This window comes from Chrysemys picta, chromosome 11 (assembly GCF_011386835.1).
Source record: "Chrysemys picta bellii isolate R12L10 chromosome 11, ASM1138683v2, whole genome shotgun sequence".
Classification (NCBI taxonomy): domain Eukaryota; kingdom Metazoa; phylum Chordata; order Testudines; family Emydidae; genus Chrysemys; species Chrysemys picta.
The window spans coordinates 63,028,724-63,048,032 of NC_088801.1; the positions used below are offsets into that span (position 1 = coordinate 63,028,724).

At 47.5% G+C, this 19,309-nt stretch overlaps 1 protein-coding gene across 1 annotated transcript; it reads left to right on the forward strand.

The window, feature by feature from the left end:
• Positions 1 to 429: 429 nt before the first annotated feature.
• Positions 430 to 18,053, forward strand: LOC101945970 (shugoshin 2). Its single transcript, XM_008172530.4, has 10 exons — positions 430 to 1,022; positions 4,193 to 4,288; positions 4,927 to 5,080; positions 5,795 to 5,970; positions 7,146 to 7,223; positions 8,801 to 8,910; positions 9,810 to 10,069; positions 11,350 to 13,353; positions 15,564 to 15,690; positions 17,679 to 18,053. The coding sequence occupies exons 2-10, from the start codon at positions 4,283 to 4,285 to the stop codon at positions 17,815 to 17,817; spliced, it is 3,054 nt and encodes a 1,017-aa protein (XP_008170752.2). The 5' UTR covers positions 430 to 1,022; positions 4,193 to 4,282; the 3' UTR covers positions 17,818 to 18,053.
• The last annotated feature ends 1,256 nt before the right edge of the window (positions 18,054 to 19,309 follow it).

A 19,309-nucleotide genomic window follows, 5' to 3' on the forward strand; every position in this document is an offset into this window, starting at 1 on the left:
AATAAACAAATAAAGCTGAGAGATCTCATATGATCAAATGACTCCAGGAGCTGGAGCTTTAAGAAAAAACAACCACCACCACACGATACTAAAGAAAATCTCATGAATTGACACCACTGGTTCTGACTCTTCCTGACATACAGTTACAGTCTTCATTACCAGATATAGGCCCCAATTCTTCAACTGGCTCTATGCAGGTAGAATGCCCCACATGTGGTCTATACTATTTTGTTTTTAAATTCTCATCTGATGCTTATTATTTGGTTCCACTTTTTTATCTTTTGAAAGAACATCTACACGTGCACTATTGTATGATAAAACTTGATACAAAATAAACAGAAACCGCTCTTTTTAACCCAAACCACTCGCTGTTACTTTTGCAACACAGACACTGCAGCATTGTACTCCTGCATGAGAGCAAATCGGATCAGAGACAAAAAAGTGAAGCTGTCAGGCCTATAAGCCAGGAGAAATCCGGCAGGGAAGCTGACCGTGCAGAGAGTGAAACAGAAAATGTCTTTTACAAAAGCCCTCCCGCGTTAATGATGTAAAGGTGGGAGCTGAAACAAAGGCAGCAGTTCTCTTTCGCGTGGGATTTTTAAGCTGATGGCATGTGTCAAAAGACTTTGTTTCCCTGGGCTGGAGCTGCAGCCCCGGGGATCCGGGGATCAGCAGCGTTGGGGGCACCAGCCCCAGCCCTGAAGGGGGCTGGCCGGGGCTTGTGCAGCTGTGGAACGATTGAAACAGCGCGGTCACGTGAGTCATTTCAAATCGCAACACGCCGGGCAGCGCCTATCCGCGCCGAGCCTGGGCCCGCCGGCGGCCGCTCATGCCGCACCGCAAAGGGACAGGCGCCTTTTAAGGGGGGGAGAATCTGTTTTACATTTACAGATAGAAACCCATCCCGCTGCATTTCCCAGGTTCCCTTGGGCAGGGCGTCCCGAGCCTCCCGTGGGTGAAAGCCCCGCGCAGGCCCCCCGGGGCTGGGCTGAAGATGTAGGCGCGGCGCTGCACGCGAGCGGGTAAGTGAGGGGTGTTACTTGGGGAGCCCCCTGAGTGCCCGGGGCTGCAGCCGGCGGAGATCTGGCGACACAGGCAAGGAAACCCCTTCGCAGCCCCCCCCCACTCCCTACTCGCTCGGGCTCGGAGAGCGACTGAAACCCCGAGAGCAGTGCTTCTCAAACTTTTGTACTAGTGACCCCTTCCACATAGCAAGCCTCTGAGTGTGCCCCCCCGCATAAACTAAAAATATTTTTTTATATATTTAACACCATTATAAATGCTGGATGCAAAGCGGGGTTTGGGGTGGAGCCTGACAGCTCGCGACCCCCCCCCCCTCGTAATAACCTCATGACCCCCGTTTGAAAACCCCTGCCTTGAACAATCTCCGCTCAGGCTAGTTCCCCGTTGTCCGGGGATCTGCAGGGTTGCAATGTAAAGATGTTTCAGAGTAGCAGCCGTGTTAGTCTGAAGCCGCAAAAAGAAGGAGGAGTACACCTCTACCCCGATATAACGCTGTCCTCGGGAGCCAAAAAATCTTACCCTGTTATAGGTGAAACCGCGTTATAGCAAACTTGTTTTGATCTGCTGGAGTGCGCAACCCCCTCTCCCCCTCCGGAGCACTGCTTTACCGCGTTATATCCGAATTTGTGTTATATCGTGTTGCGTTATATCGGGGTAGACGTGTACTTGTGGCACCTTGGAGACTAACACATTTATTTGAGCATAAGCTTTCATGGGCATCCGATGAAGTGGGTTTTAGCCCATGAAAACTTATGCTCAAATAAATGTGTTAGTCTCCAAGGTGCCACAAGTACTCCTGTTCTTTTAACGTAAAGAGAAACACAGTGTGAAGCAAAGCATTTGAAAGTCAGCAGCGCCTGCTGTACTGGATTGCTGGGGGGAGAAGAGGGTGTCTGTGAAACTCTCTGGTGTTGTCGTCCCCCGCATGCCCCCTTTGTGAATTGCAAACATCCAAAGCTGGGGGAGGGGTTAATGCTGTGATTGGGGAGGGATCTAGAGTCCTCCTGAGGGCAGCTCCCGGCAGGTTAAAGGTTGGAGAGATCTTGATAGGACTGGAAGGGACCTCGAGAGGTCAGCTAGGCCAGTCCGCTGCACTCGTGGCAGGACTGAATATTATCTAAGTCAGGGGAGGGCAAACTATGGCCCACAGGCCGGATGTGGCCCGTCAGGACGGGATTGCCAGCCCCATGGCGCAGTGGGGCTAAGGCAGGCTCCCTGCCTGCCCTGGTCCCGCACTGCTCCCAGCAGCAGATGGCACCACGTCCCTGCAGCCTCTGGGGGATGGGGGGGGGCCAGAGGGCTCCGCATGCTGCCCTCGTCTGCAGGCACTGCCCCATGCAGCTCCCATTGGCCGGGAACGAGGAACCGCAACCAATGGGAGCTTTGGGTTTGGTACCCGCAGGTGAGGGCAGCACGTGTCAGAGCCCTGTGTCCCAACCCCAGGAGCTACTGCCAGACATGCTGGCCACTTCTGTGAGCGGCATGGGGCCAGGGCAGGCAGGGAGCCTGCCTTAGCCCCCCTGCGTGCTGCTGCTACCCCGGAGCCGCTTGAGCTAAGCGGTGCTGGGCCGGAGCCTGCACCCCAACCCCTCCTGCACCCCACACCCTTACCCCTTGCCCTGAGCCCCCTCCTGCACCCAACCTCCTGCCCTGAGCCCCCTCCCACACTCTGCACCCCTCCTACACCCCAATCCCTTGCCCTGAGCCCCTCCCACACCCCGCAATCCCTTCCACACCCCAACCCCCTGTCCAGTTTTTTCAATCTTCCCTCATAGGTCATGTTTTCTACACCTTTAATCATTGCTCTTCTCTGGACTTTCTCCAATTTCTCCACATCTTTCTTGAAATGTGGCGCCCAGAACTGGACACAATATTCCAGTTGAGGCCTAATCAGCGCGGAGTAGAGCGGAAGAATTACTTCTTGTGTCTTGCTTACAACGCTCCTGCTAATACATCCCAGAATGATGTTCGCTCTTTTTGCAACAGCGTTACACTGTTGACTCATAGTGGACCACAAGCTAAATATGACCCCCAGATCCTTTTCCTAGGAAAGCATACTGCGGTAGTCATTTCCTGTTTTGTATAGATTCAGAGGTCTTGATTATCTAACTATCTAGATAATCATCTAGCACTTACATAGATCAAGATCTCTCAAAAATATGTATATTTGGGGGCTTCTAACTCCATTTTTGTGCCTCTGTCTTGGGCTCCCGTTATGCTCCAGAATTAACTGCGGCAGGGTTAGCACAATTCAAGGACCCAGTTTAAACACAGCCGCCAACTCTGGAAACCTCTCCCTGTGACCAGCCCGGTCCCACTGACATCACAGCTGGTTGTAGGATCAGACCTGTAGTTTGCGCCCCTGCAGACTGTAAAGTGGAACTCAGTCTTAACCGAGTTTCCTGATGCAGCTGATTCTGACAGCAGAGATGGGTGGCTAGGCACTGATCCTGTGAGTAGATGTAAACGTGGGGACCCTGGTACCAGAACAGAGCCCCACTGGGCTTGTGTGACCTGGGGAAATGAGTGGTCACTTTACCTTGAATGGTTCCTTACAATATGTGCTATCTACTTATGCTAAACAATCTGTCCACCTTGCATTTAGCGGTGACACTCGGAGTATGGGCTTGTCTACACTTACATTTTATAGCGCTCTAACTTGCTGGCTCGGGGGTGTGAAAAATCACCCCCCTGAGCTCAGCAAGTTGGAGCACTTTAAAGCGCTAGTGTGGACAGGCTCAGAGTGCTGGAAGCTGCCTCCCAGCGCCCGGAGCTCATCCCCTCGTGGAGGTGGATTACCAGGAGCGCTGGGAGAGCTCGCACATGACCACACTCACACTTCAAAGCGCTGCCACGGGAGCGTTCCCACGGCAGCACTTTGAAGTTTCTAGTGTAGACATAGCCTACACCGTTCCCAGACCTGAAGAAGAGCTCCATAGCTGGAAAGCTTGTCTCTTTCACTAACACAAATTGATCCAATAAAAGATATTCCCTCACCCACCTTGTCTCTCTGGCATGAAATCTGTTAATTAACATGTTTGAAAGCATCTCCCATTTTTCTAGCCCATTGGTTTAAATGGGTCTCTGAGAAGGTCCTGAGGGGGGGTTGCCTCTGGGATGGTTTGTTTGTTTATATATAGTTTAGTGTTCACCAGTTTCTTTCATACAGTTCTGCCCTGGTGTTGGGGCTGCTACTGGCTGGGAGGCTGGAACGGCTCTGCTAGAAACCTCTGCAAGTTCCACTGGGAAAACTGAGTCCATGCAGGTTAGTACACTTTGTGGTGGTTTTTTGGGGAGAGGGATCTCCTGATCTCACATGGTGAATGGACATCAGCATGATCCCTTTCAGTGCAATGGGAGGTACCAGGTGGCTCATTTACTGTGGGGCAGGTTGGGGGCCCTGGCCCACCATCACCCCAACAAACTAGGTTTTGTAAACATTCCAGATCATCAAGATGAATGGGTGGAGGGAAACCTGGCCTTTGCTGTTTGATGCTGGAGAAAGTGATTTGCAAGGCTGGGTTGATGGAGCCGGAGTGCATATTGAGGCTCTCTGCAATTGACTCCCCTGGAAACCTGTCTTTATAGGACAGGAAAACTCCATCAAGATCCACACATGAAGATTGGATTTTGTATTACACTTGCAGCGATTTTGGTGTCCATTCTCACTGTCTGGGAAAGGCAACATTAGTTATAGGACACGGGGATGTGTAGGCTGTAGGGAAAAAGAGCTGATCTGGTGTTTTGGGCTCAGAACTGTTCGCTTGGGAGGGGATAAAGATGGAGAAGCATTTCCCCTTTGTGGCGAGTTTCCCTACAACTGCAGCCTTTATTTTCTGAAAATATACAAGCAGTAACTCACTTCGCTCTCTTGCTCGCTCGCGCTGTCTCTCTCTCTCTCAGGGCTCTTCAACCATGGCGTCTCAGGAGGCGGTGGATACATCTTTTTTCTCCCTAAGTGGTGTTAGAGAACGGATGAGGGAGAAGAAAAATGGTGCTTTAAAGACTGCAAAGCTGAACGCTTCCCTTGTATCAAAAATCAAAACAAAAATAATAAGTGAGTGTCTGTTGTTGTATTATGAAAGCACTTCAGGGCTCATATCAAGATCAGGGTCCCACTGTGCTAGGTGCTGTACATGCAAGTAGTAAGAGAGAGAGTCCTTGCCCCAAGAACTTAGTTTAAATCTGGAAGAAAGTATTACCCCCATTTTATCGTTGGGGAAACTGAGGCACACAGCGGCTAAGTTACTTGCTCAAGATCACTGAGGAAGTCTGTGGTGGAGCTGGGAATTGAACTCAGATGCCCTAGCTCCTAGTCCAGTGGCTTAACCACAAGACCACAATTGAAGAAGGCTAGGTTGGATTAAAAAAAACTGCCAGGTTTAGAGGGCAAGTGAAGGCAGCTGTAAAAAATAAAATTAACAAATGGAATTAAGGGGAAGTTGATAGTAATCAGTATAAATCAGAAGTTAGGAATTGTAGAAAAATGATAAGGGACTCCAAGGGACACAAAGAGAACTCGATAGCCCTCAGAGTTAAGGACAATAAGGAGGAGGGGATTTTTTTTTTTTTTTTTTAATATATGAGGAACAAAAAGAATCTTAACAATGGTATTGGTCCATTACTAGATGGAAATGGTAGAATTATCAGTAATAATGCAGACCCATGCTGTGATTCATGCAGGCAGCGGGGCCTTGGCTGGTGTAGATTTTTTCTGGTAGCAGGAATAGGAGAGATTTAATGTAATATCTTACTTTTATTTTGCCTGTAGACAACTCTTCCATAGTTAAGGTCTCCTTAAAACGCAATAATAAAGCTCTGGCACTGGCCCTCAGCGCAGAGAAGGCAACTAGCCAGAGGCTCATCTTCGAGAAGATGTTACTGCAGAAAGAAGTGGAGCAATGTCACTTCCAGAATGCGACGCTTCGGCAGAGACTGTATTTTCTGGTACCGTGCTAACGCTTGAACTTTGTGGTTGTGGGGCAGTCCCAATCCGTGCCACCACCTCCGTAGAGCCTAGCCAGGAAGAAAAAGAATGTAACTTAATTTTTGCTATCAAAACATTTCAGAATTTACTAAGCTATTTTTTTTAAAATCTTTTTAAAAAAACAATCCAAACATAGTATTGAACCTGGGTCCCATTCTCCCTAGCAACTGTGCAGGGAGACAGTTACAACTCCGCCCTCTTGTGACGTAGACTAAGCCTACCTGTGTGTCTGAACTGAGATACAACCCTGAACAGAGCCGAGTGATGACCCGGTACAGGCACAGTGAGATGGGGTTAGGTCATGTCTATACTGCAAGTGCGAACTGTGTGTTGATGGTGTTGTAACTGCATCCTGGATATGGTGGTTTAATAGTTCAGGTGGGCCCTTCATTGTCTTCAGTAGTCCCCAGTCGAGATGCTATCTCAAAGGAAGATACTAGGTTCCTGGGGGCTTGTCTATACAGGGAAATTGCCAGGGGATAATAATTCTGGTATAGCTGTGCTGGTCAATTTCCCCATGTAGTCACGACATGCAAACTGTCCAGGCTTTCCAGGCGGCTAAGCTCTACTCAGGTGCTTGCACCATGCCATCACCTTGGTATCCGCGCCCCTTCCAGCAGTGCAGCATTTCCCAAATCTTCAGGGCAACCAAACCCATTCCCTCCCCCCACCTCTTCTATCCCACCATATATTGTCAAAGGCCTACCCATAATATGAGCATTTTAATTAAACGATGATACTCCTCCCTCTCTTTTTCTCATATGCTCTGAGCAGCGAAATAGCGAAGTATTGCTATTTAAACTATAACCTGTTGGCACCCTCTGAAATTAATGGGGCTGTTTACCCCTCTCAGAGCTGTTGTTCCGGGCAGCCCAGGCTCCCTGCAACCTCAGGCATGCTTTGCTGCGTCGGTTTGCAATTGGATCGCATTTTATAGCTTTTCATTGTAACCAATGTAGCCTGAGACTTATTACTGGTGTGTAATTGCTGGGAGCTTTAGTGTCTCATAGCATGCCCTTGTTTCCCCCGTTGGGCTGAGCGGCACTGCTCTCTGCTCCCAATATTAGCTTCTCTTCAGCTGTGTCTAGAGAAATTTTAAATTCCAGTCTTGTAAAACATGACTTTTCTGATACAGAATAAAACCCTCAAACAACTGGAAGCATTTCTGAATGGTAACCTGCTGACGGCCATTAAGATGAGCAGACCTTCCGAGGTACGCGGTGGGGCTCCGAGTACTCGTGTGTGTTTGGGAAGGAGTGAAATATCTGTGGCTCCTGTCCAAGGACTGCTCCTCGTGTCGTCGTTTGGAAACGTTACCTGCTTACTCTACACAGTACCTTGGTTTTAGCTATATGTTAATATCCGTGACCAAATTAAAGGGTCAGGTTGTAGGCAGTAGCTCCTGTTGGCCTTGAGGTAGATTTTTTTTTCCTTCGGGTGAATTAGCTCAGCTGAACTCGTTTAACTCTATTTGAAATTGCCAATTAACACCAATGTGGGCACAGCCCAATACCTCTAGCTCAATTTTAGCAGATGAGTTACAGCCCGAAGCTCTCTGAGGCCTGGTCTACACCTAAAAATTAGATTGACCTAGCTACATTACTCAGGGCTGTGAAACATGTCATGCCCTGTGTGATGTAGTTAGGTCAACCTAACCCACCATTGTAGACCCAACTAGGTTGATGGATTAACTCCTTTCGCTGATGTAGGTGTCTAGGCTACAACTGCAGCACCATAGTTATGCTGCTGTTGTGTAGACGTACCCTGAGCTAAGACCTTGTCTAAACGTACAAATTGGATCTCTACCGGCATAGTTAAAGTGGTCCAAGCTCCTCTAGCGTGGATGCAGTTATACCTGCATAGCCTATTCCCATGCAGAAAGGGGAGTAAGCTACACTAGTATAAGGTGCCTTTATACTGGTATAACTGTGTCCACACTAGCTTGTTGTAGTTTCACTCTGTCGGTAAAATATCACACACACACCCTAAACGACGTAGTTACACTGGTGTAAAATCTGTATGTAGACCAAGCCCATGTATATATCTAACACCTTTCCAGGTTTGGCACCCTGGGGGAAGGCTGGCCATACTCTACCCAGGCTTCAAGCTCTGCCAAGAATCCCAGAGGGGCTGGTTGTTTGCTAAAGAAATCTACCTCTTTACAGAAGGGACCATCTTTTGGTCTGTGTTTGTAGAGTGCCTAGCACAGTGGGGTCCTGGTTCATGACTGGGGCTCCAAGGTGCTATGGTAATACAAATAGTTATGGCAATATTTCCCAGGTAGAAATTTGAAATGCCATCATTAGGTTTCAGAGTCAACACCCCACTGAGTTGAACAGGAATGATTCACAGACCCCTGGGAGCTGCTACAGACTCAGTGAGATCATATTGCGTCTCTTCATACTGGGAAGATAAACTTCCCAGTTATAAGGGCTAGAAACTTTCTCACCTGAGAGAGGCTAGTGCAGCCTCCCAGCACCGTCTCATTCCTGGCTTGTTCTGTTTTACTTTTGGAGGGGGCAATTTTGTATGAGGGTCTTTAAAACTATTTTTATATATAATATATATATGAAATATAATAAAAATCCCAGTATTACCATTTTCAATGGCCAAATGCTCAAAAGGATCTATGTACTATATAAAGTGGCAGTGTGTAATTTCCAACGGGTTGGCATCCAAAAAAATCCCTTCCATAAAACCAAGATCAGAACTTGTGCTGTTCCTACACAGTACAGTGTGTTGGTTTATTACTGAAACCTTAACAGACCATGCCATTTTCCCACACTCTAGTACCGTTCAGGTTCTCTGCTGTTATCTGAGGGACAGAACAACACCATCGTTGAGGGCAGCTGGACTGATGATCTCATAGATGCACATCTTGGGGTCTCTCCACTTGTTAGGTAAGCCTGAAAATGTTCAAACGAGGCTAAGATCATGTGTGTAACTTTAAACATGTCAGTTCAATAGGCTGTCCATGTGCTTCACGTTATATACGTTTCAGTGCTTTGCTTGATTGGGACCTAGGTTTGTAAAGCACCATGTATCTCTGCAGTGTTATATTATTAATCATAATAATGCCTATTTCTTGTGTGGTGCTTTTCATCAGTAGGTCTTAAAGCACTCTTACAACGATCAGTATCATTATCCCCATTTTACAGATGGGGAAACTGAGGCACAGAGTGAGTAAGTGACTTGCCCAAGGTCACCCTGCAGGCCAGTGGCAGAGCTGAGAATAGAGTCCAGGTCACCTGAGTCCCAGTTTAGTGCTGTCTCCACTAACCCCCTCTGCCTCTCTATGCTTAAGAGTAAATGCTTAGCCATAACCCACACATGGCTACAATTTAGCTGTGTGTTTTGGGAAATGCCGTTGCAAATGTGATCTGTTCTTGAAACAGTTTATCTGAAAATCTGTTTCTTCCTTGTCATGTCCCAAGTTCAGGTCCTGGTATAGCCCCAGCACACTATCGTTCAAACCTGTGTCCTGGATGGCCCTGCTTCCATCTCCCTTCAGATTTTGTTTCCTCCCACAGAGGCTGTGCCCCAAGAGACACATGCTTTCCCACCTATGTGAAATGACTGCTCAGCAGGGATCAAATCTGGCCACGCTGGCACACGTTCCTCTTTGCTTCGGCACTGTAACCATTCAGGAAAGCGCTTCGGCACATCCTTACCGTGACGGACATGCTGAAGTGCTGTCCCAGGTCGGGGTGGATTTTGGTGCTGTCCTGAAGCAAGGCCTGGAGATGTGTGATCTGCTCTGTTACCGTTTTTCCTTTGATCACCTCTCTTTGCGCTGCAGAATGACAGCGATGCCGATGAGGGTCCCGGTGTGTGAAGTAGATGATGGGGAGAGACACCGAGGCGGTAGCTCCGCGGGCATGCAGACGTTCCCGCTAGGGCTCCAGACATCCGTTCCAGAGCAGCCGGGTAAAAGCACAACCACTACCTCATCTCGGCTCGTTGAGGAGCCGTTAGCAAGCCGGGAGAAAAACGGGCAGAGGTCGAGCGAAGGAGCTGAACTGAAACCTGCCTTTCTTGACTCTCATCTGATTTTTGGAGGTAAATTCCATCTTTGTCTGTTCTCCTAGGACAACTGTTGGTGTGCTTCAGTGCAGTACAGACAGAACAGATGTGCATTTAACTTGTCCGCTTGGACACTGTGGCTGTATTGGTGTCGTGGGAATACTAATGATATTGCTGGAACACGGCTGGGGCTGCCTAGGGCACCGTGGTGGTTGCTGTGCTACAAACCAGGAACACCCCTGAACATCATGGCTACGGTAGAGATTGAGCTCTCCTAGGACTTTCAGTAGCAATTGCTACAGTGTGGAAGTGCTTAGAGAGAGAAGTATGGGCCCATACTTTGGGATCCAACCATTTTGTGCCAAAGACTCCCACGACACGCAGATAAGCCATTCTGATTCTAGTTCACGTACATTCCAGCCAGTTTATGCCCTTACAAACCACGAGAACTTTGCCTGGTGCTGAAGAGTTAAATCTCTCTCGTCGGTGTTGTTCATGGTTTTGTCTTACTGATGTGTTATTTTTAAATGCTTCTGATTGGGTGACATGCGCTTTGTTACCATTCAAGGGTCTTGTTCTACCATAGGCTGGACCAACTGTGTACGGTGGTGACACACAAAGGGTACGGCTGCCCTGCAGTCGAGAGGCGCAGCTATACCGTGTGAGATGGACACGCGGTAGCTTTGCTCAAACTAGCAGTGATGCCGCAGCGGTGTGGGTAGTGACCTGGGCTAGTTCCCCGAGTACATACCCAGGGCCCGGGCAGGATTGTACTTGGGTGGGTAGTGTGTCAGGTCTGAGTGCAGTGTAGACATACTCTTAGTTAACATGTGTAGCAATATTTTCCAGCAACTGACCTTTCGCCTGATGGCTGAATTGCCTTGGATAATGAATCCTGGTTCCCTGTCCCCCTCCTCCCCCCCAGTATGTGTGTACAGCGCCTAGCACAGTGGGGTTCTGGTCCATGCGCTACTACAATATAAATAATAAAATTTTCTGATTTGGATTTTGAACCTCCCGAAATACCTGGCGTGTTGGGGTCTGGGATTGTGCTTTGGACCATTCTCCTGGTTTGAGGAGAGCTAAATAAGCATCTCTGCAGCACAGACAATTTGTTGATTCTCCACTAGAAAAGCACAACCTTGTCTCATGAAAGAGATGCCACCGTCTGTCCTGTGGGGTCCGTGGTAATGTGAGAGTCACAGATAAGAGTTGATGAGATTTTCTGGTGCTGCAGAAGGTGATTTGTTGTCTGCCACGTTGACTTTAGGATGATATGTAGATATATATATAATTTTTTTTTTTTTTCATTGTAGAATCCTCGTCATATACCCCACAAAGTTCTGAAAGTTTCCCAGTATCTACTCTGGCTAATAATCTTCCTCTGCCTCAATGTGAGAAGATTACAAGACCATGTAGTGATAGTGTGGTACACCTGCATGGACACATAACTGAAAGGAAGAAACGTGTCACTGTCTTTATGACGAGCACTCCATCTTCTGCCGTGGACGTACCCCTAGATATCAGCTCAAATCAAGCGTCGAACTGGAGCGTTGGTGGGGACAGCTGTGCCAGGAAAACAAGCATGCCGGTCAAATTGAACTCTCTCGATCTCTTGGATTTGCCTTTGGAGCCCGATAGCAATCCTAAACCAGAATCCCCAGATAAAGGGCTTCCCCGTGACCTGCTGCAGCCTGAAGAGACTCTGTGCGATGCTGAAGTGGATCATAACTTCAGCCGAGTTGCTGAGTTTATTACATTAGAAGCCAAAAGTCAAAGTAATGGCCAAGCCAAAGCTGCTGAAACTACAGTTGTCAAAAAGGTCAGCAAAGGCAAAAAGAAAAGAGATGCACTTAAAATTCAGCCTAAAAGTAGTTCGGACGTACTTCGTGAAGAAGAGAGCCCCCCGAGTTCTAAAGAGGTATCCAAGGCTAAAGGTTTGAGCGGGAGCAAATCGGAAGCACACAAGCCCGCGTGGCAGACTCCCGGGGATGCTTTGGAAGAGGTGCCGTTACAGACGAGCAGCAGCTGTGCTGCGGGACAGAGTGATAAAGCCAAAGATTGCAGAAGAACGCAGGTGTTGAATGTAGGGCAGTCGAAGAAGGTGGAAAAAAAGGTCTTGTTACCGCAAGAAAGAAATCGAGAGTCTTTTGCTGAGAGACTGAGTAGTATGGAGAGCCAGTTCCAAAGTCCACACTCTGCCTCGTTAAGTCATAAAGCTCCATTAAGCCGTGGTGGTCCTCAAAGTCCCCCGCGCTTGGAAAAACAGGGCTCCAGCATACCAGCTTTGCAGCAGGATTTGCTGGGTGCGAACGTGAAATGTACAAAACCAAAAGCAACCAGGAAGACCATTAGAATCAGCAAAGCAGATGACTGTAGTGAGGAGAATGTGCAAAGCAGTTCCAAAATGCCAGAGGCCAAAACCGGCAAAGCTGAATGCCAGGCTAAAAAAGGGCAGAAGAGCAAGAGAAAAACGAGCAAAGAGGGCAACTGTAACCCTCAAAGAAGTGAAGCAGAGACTTCTGGTCCATGTGCAGATGTGCAAAGTGTAGATAAAAGCAACGATAAGGATTCATCAAGTAATACTAAACCTAGCAGGAAAACGTACACTGTGTCTCCTTCCGACCTTACAGGGAGCTCAATTCCTGTCCTGCCAGGTTTAAAGAGGGGTGAAATCACCCGCTCTGAGCGTGTTCCTGAGAGCAAAACTAACAAGATCCAAAAGGCTCAGAGAACCTCAGCTGTTCAGAGCAATAAAAAACAGTGTTACAGCCCCATAGAGGTGCTGGACAGAGTCGCCAACAATACGAACGCCGTAAAGGAAGGGGCCGATTCCAGATCTAAGACTAAGAGAAAAACTTATGTTGTTGACCCTCCAGAGGCTCACCCTGAGAGCAGAGAGAGTTTTGCTTCTCAGACTAGAGGCGTAGCCGATTCTGCCTTCAGTCAGGCTGATCCAGTGGAACAGAATTTTCTGCCTGTTACCGTTTTCAAAACGGAGCCAGATTCCTACCTGGAGGCACTGATCAGTGAGCCAGGCGGGACGAATTCCACGGTGGGAAATCCAGGCCTTACTGATTTCTCCTCTGCAGCCCGTTCTGAAGCTTTGGCCTTCAACCCCTGCAGCAAAAGTCTCCCACGCTTGGAGCCCCCGACTACTGCAGACCACAGAATTGCAGGAAAAGCCTCCGCTCTGCCAAAGAGCTCTGCGATCGTTAAAGAAAATTACATCGAGCAAACGTCGGGAGGCAGTTGTGGGCAGAAGAAAGCAAAGGCCAGTTCAAAAGACCCTTGCCAAAGTACAGCGTCGCCAGGAAGTGGTAAGTGGCGGGGGTAGAGGGAGAGGAAAGGGATTGTTGTGAATGATTAGCATATTGACTGTATAAGGGAAAGGTGGAAGTGATTATATTGTAGAACAATAAATGCTCTGATCATTACTATTTAAAACACAGATTATGTATGAATCTTGGGCATTTTTGTTGCCCTCCACCATCTGAATGTTAACTGGAGAAAAAGAAAAGTTCTACTAAGTGGGGCCTGATTCAAAGCCTCTTGAATTCCTTGTGAGACTTTCCATTCAGCCGGTTGTGAATCCGGCCACTAGCCCTTACCACACCTCGATTTGGCTTCAGTGACTTGGGATTTCATTTATATTTTTGCCAGAATCTCTGGATGCTGTTTTGGTTGCGGGCAGGGAAAGGCTGAGGACCACTGCTGCAGGGGTTTGTTCCTCTTGCCTCTGCTGTTGTGCCTCTTCATCTAGACTGTCTGGCAAGATGTTGATCACTGTCCGATAACATCTGAGCCCACACCTCACCGTGCTTGCAAACTGCAGTAAACTGAGCCGCTCAAGGAATTCTTGGAAAACTTGTCTGTGCTTTCTGGGCACAAGAGGGAGGAATGTGGGATGGGTGCCGAGAACCAGCAGCTTTTGAGTCGTGCTAGCCTGTGTCCACACTGCAGAAGTGGTTGGGTTAGCAGCTGACGGGTTGCACTCGCTGGAGCGTTGGCCGGCCCACTCGAGTTAAAAGCACCAGTGCACTTGAGTTCAGGGTTTTTTGTGTGTGGAGGGGCCTCAAATTAAGGGCGTCGTTTGAGTTATAATTTGAGTTGGTTTTGCAGTGAAGACAAGACCCGAGAGAGAGACTAGAGATGGGATGTTTGAAGAGAACTCGGCATTGGCTAACTCCCCGCCTGTGGAAGTCAATCACAGTGGAGTTAAACCAGTGCTGTGCACTTTTAGAACTCCCCCTCAATTGGGCTGAGATGTGAGCCCCTTCAACCCAATGGGCCCTCAGAAAAACCCACATTTTATCCAGGCTGCGGCTTCATCCTTTGCAGAGCAATCTGTGCTCGTGGGAACTCCACTTGTTCTCCGTGCTTTGTTGGGAAAGCAGCAGGACACCAGCTTTGCTGGAGAGACGTTTAAACGTTTCTCCAACCTGGGGGAAAAAGCTCCAACAACTTACTGCACTTGCTTCCTGTTCTGACCCTAGTAGGGTTCTCCATGCTCTGGGTCGGTGGAACTATCAGGAGTTAATGGAAGCAAAGAACAAAGTCGTGGTAATATGGGGTCTTTGTAGATTCTTCCAGAGTTAACCCAAGGGTTTAGCATTTCTGTGCCTCTCACAGAGTCGGTCTGAAGCTCATGTGCCCCTGTGAACACACACAGGATGGATCCAGCTGCTTAGACTCACGGGTATGCTGTGTGGCCTTAAGGCAAACCCTGCACTGAGAGTGATTCAATGTTGCTACAGAGTTTTTATTTCCATGTCTCATGCATTAAAATAAGAGAGGCATAATTTTGTATAGAAATACACACAAACTCCAAGCCAGAGGCTGCCGACATACTTACTTGTTAAGGGATCCTGCATCTCCATTCATCTGGTTCATTCTGAAATGCTCCCGTTCCCCTCATCCAGACAACGTGAACTCCATGGGGGTAGATGGATCCTAGGGTTCAATTTTAGCTCCCCATCAGCTTTCTCCCAGTCTCTTGCATTAGAGGGCGTAAGGCATCTGAAGAAAGGCAAAATTTAATAGGCTCAGTAGCTTAATTATGGCTAATGGGGCCATATGCAGGTTTTCAATAGATGCTGCAGTTACATCCGGGTTCCATAGTTAGCTCTGGAATTCTCCCAGCTACGCAGCTTCCTTAGCTCTTACCCACCTGCTGTGTCTTTTAGATCGTCCCTGCCCCAAAGAACGTACTGTCAATAACTTTTTGTACGTACAATACAGCCCTGCTGCTGACTGGGGCTTGCTGGCCCTACCGCAATGAAAAATTACCATCATACACGATAAAAAAACTGGCTTTTGGACCAAAGGAGGTGGAGAAACCTCCCAAACAGTCTCCTGTGTTTGGGGGTGAAGGGAAAGGTGCCAGCTGCAACTTTCAGAGGACTCTGGCTGGACATTACTCATTCTCTTCTCCACTCGCAGGTGATGTCTCAGGGTGGATTTAAATGGGCTTTGTCAGGGAATTGGCAATATTTTGAATAAATCCTTTCAAACGTCCCTGTCTTTACAGAGAACAAAGCCCTGCAAGATCTGACCAATGCCAGCTTTCGGTCATCCATCAGTTCAGAAGAGTCTTTGGCACGTCCGACCAGACGGAGGCTGGACCCGGCTTGCTATGCAGAACCGAAACTCAATAGGTCAGTATTTCTAACCCCCCCAGCGCTCCTCCCCTGCACACCTGTGTTCTTGTTGAAATGGGCTTTTCCTGTGTGCCGGCTGCCCCTACTGCTTGTCCTGCCCTCCCCAGTCAGGTGGCTAGACCTAGTCCCTTCCCTACCTTCATCCAAATCCTCCTAAAACAGCCTTTTGCCTACAAGAAGTGACGGGGGTACCAACAGAACAAAAACACTTGGCTCCATAAAATATGTATGTGCCTTAGGCCCTGGTCTGCCTAGACAGACCCTTACACCTGTTGTTGTCTCTCTGAAGTCAGTGGGAACTTGCTGAGTTGAGAGTCTACCTGCGTGATCCCTTTGCAGGATCAGGCCCTTCCTGAGCAATTGTATGTTCTGTATCTGTTTGTGGCATCCACTTGTATCATGTTGAATTTAGGCCACAATCCTGCCTTGGGATCAGTTAGCACAGATACCTGCGTGGAGTTCTGTAGACTTACTGTCCAAGAGCTGATGTCTAGCACAACCCTTTGCTAGGTTTATTACTCACCATTATTGTTGAATTGCTGAAATTTAAATCGCAACCCTAAACAAACCCATCCCTGTAAGTAAGAAATCTCTAAACTGTAATAGTAAGTAGGTGGAGGGATAGTAGAAAATAAAATTCCGTTTCCTAGCTATACAAGGAATAGGAACAGAAAGCAACATTTGTACTTCACTGTATTCTGAGACATCCAAAGCAGTTTTGTATATGTATATTAAAGATATTACAACAAGTACCATTGATTCAGTCAAGTCCTCATGACGGGTGCATTGTTTTTCCAGTAAGCAGAATATCTGAGTAGTTACAAAACAGTGGATGATTTCTCTAAAGATGCTCTAAAACCTCAGTGCATCAATCTCTCCAGCATAGGGGCATTTTCTCATTGCGAGGGTCTCTCTGTTTTGCATATCACCAACTATCTTCAGGCCTTGTCTACACTTGAATTCTGTACTGCTTTAACCATACCGGTATAGCCATAGACTTACCGCAGGAAGTGCAGGGCTTGAAACCCGGTGACCGAGCCATGCCCTAGCACTGGGGAAGCAGACAACCCTGCAAATGAAGCACCGAGGCATCTAATATTATCTAAGGGTACATCTACACTACAGCGGGGAGTCGATTTAAGATACGCAAATTCAGCTACGTGAATAGCGTAGCTGAATTCGACGTATTGCAGCCGACTTACCCCATTGTGAGGACGGCGGCAAAATCGACTTCTGCCGCTTTTTGTCGGCGGCGCTTACTACCACCTCCGCTGGTGGAGTTAGAGCGCCGATTCGGGGATCGATTGTCGCGTCCCAACGGGACGCGATAAATCGATCCCCGAGAGGTCGATTTCTACCCGCCGATTCAGACGGGTAGTATAGACCAGACCTAAGAACTAAAACAAGTCAAACTAACCTAACTACTAAAATTACAGCAACTAATTACACTAAAGACTGGATTAAAAACTACTAAGAGAAGGATTACGTGAGCAATGAGAGGGTCCAGGAAACGTCCCAGGTGGTAATAAGGAACTGAAGGGGAGCAGGGTCGGCAGGGCCCTTTATACCAGTGCTATAAGCATGCGGCACCAGAGGGCTGGAGCCAACCCAATGGATACCACTAAGGGGGAAAATTCCGGCAACTGTGCTCAGGGTGTGCTCACATCTATGTTGGAATGGACATTTGCAAGCACTGGAAGAAGACCCTTCCCTAGTGTGAACACATTTTATATCCGTATAAAGAACCTTTATACTAGTATGTCTGATTTCCTTTTGAAGGAGGAATAAGGTTACACCAGTAAAAATCCAAGGTGATTTATACTGGTATAACTATTATGGTAAAAAAATAAAAAAAATCATGCCTCTAATGGAAATAGTTATATGGGTAAAACTTGCAAGTTTAGAACAGGCCTAAGTTTGATTAGCACTTTAATTATTTGTATTATGATAGTTGGTTAATAATATTTAACCCTTTTATTCTGCAGCAAATTGAGGCGAGGTGACCCCTTTACAAACACACAGTTCCTGCATTCCCCTGTCTATAAAACCAAAAGGAAGAAAATGACAAAAGAAAAGGAAAAATCCAAGAGGATCAAACAGGAAGAAAAATGTCTTCATGAATGATCCACTGCAACAGACATAAATTGTCTGTTTTCAAAATGATTAGCAAATATTTTTATTTTTCTGTAGCTAAAAATCGTCAAATATAACCCAGCATCATGCCCTGAATCCGTTTGTCTCGTACTTTTGCTGGGACAATTTGAACTCGCTAGAGAACTTAGAAGGGTGTTTGCATAATGTATTTATTTTATTTTTATAGTGGAACGCTAAATAAAGACCGACCATTTTACCTTCTAAAATTCACATTCATGGTCTCATTTTTATAGCCGGGGCCAGATGAGACAGTGCCTTATGGCCCTTTGCACCAGCTAGGCATACACCTGGGTCTTCCAATTCTCTGCTACCTGCACTGGAGCCGTTCCAGGGTGGGGATGGGGCAATGGAGAAAGGTGATGGACCAGGGGAGATGTGGACAGGTTGTTCGGATGCCCCTGCAATTACACATCCCAGTAGGGGCTGTAGTTCGTGATGGGAGTAAGTTCTATTTAGATGGTCAACGAGCATTGGGCCAAATTTGGTCCAACTCCACAGCTTGTCAGTCTTGCTTTCTGGGAAGGTTTCCTGTACGTTTAGAATCCAGTGTTTGTCATAAAATCACAGAACTGTAGGGCTGTAAGGGACCTCGAGAGGTCATCAAATCCAGCCCAGTGGAAGGAGCCACTTGGAAGGAGTTCTGCACTTGTGCAATAAGTAAAAGAACTATCCGGGTAAAGCACTGTAGCATCCCTTAAAGGCGATGAATTTCCATTGACTTCCATGGGAGTTGGATCAGGCCTTTCATGCATCCAATGTTGCTGTATGTCTGATATATATGGGGATTTTTTTTTAACCATCAAACCCTTCCTTGTTCTTGAGTCCTCCTTGGGTAAGTCAATGCTCTGCTGCTTTATTGACTCAAACACTAGCTGGGAAACTCTCCCTGTCTTTAAGGTCTGGGCTACACTGGGGAGGGATCGATCTAAGTTATGCAACTTCAGCTACGAGAATAGCGTAGCTGAAGTCGATGTATCTTAGATTGACTTAGAATCACTTACTTCGCGTCCTCGCGGCGCGGGATTGACAGCCACCGCTCCCCCGTCGACTCTGCTTCCGCCTCTCGCCGTGGTGGAGTTCCAGAGTTGACAGCAGAGCGATCGGGGATAGATTTATCACGTCTGCACTAGACATGATAAATTGATCCCTGATAGATCGATCACTACCCGCCGATCTGGCGGGTAGTGTAGATGTACCCTAAGAATGGGGTGTTAAGAGCAGAGGAGTTAGAGCTAATGTTAAACAACGTGGGTCTGAGTTAACTGCTTACAAAAAAAACACACCGAAAACCAAAGGCCACCAGCTGTTTTTAGCAAGTCAGCAGACTAAACTGGGTCCAATTCGCCTCTTCCGTACGTGGTTCCTTATCACACTGAAGTCAGTGGAGTTATTCCAATGCAAACATGGGGCCAGTTCCTGCCTCTCTGACCCCAATATGTGTAACTGCGACCAACAAACTGTA

Coding starts and splice junctions, on each gene's coding strand:
- LOC101945970 (XM_008172530.4), top strand. Junction 8,911..9,809: donor GGGGTCTCTCCACTTGTTAG/GTAAGCCTGAAA, acceptor TTTGCGCTGCAG/AATGACAGCGATGCCGATGA. Junction 13,354..15,563: donor TACAGCGTCGCCAGGAAGTG/GTAAGTGGCGGG, acceptor CTGTCTTTACAG/AGAACAAAGCCCTGCAAGAT.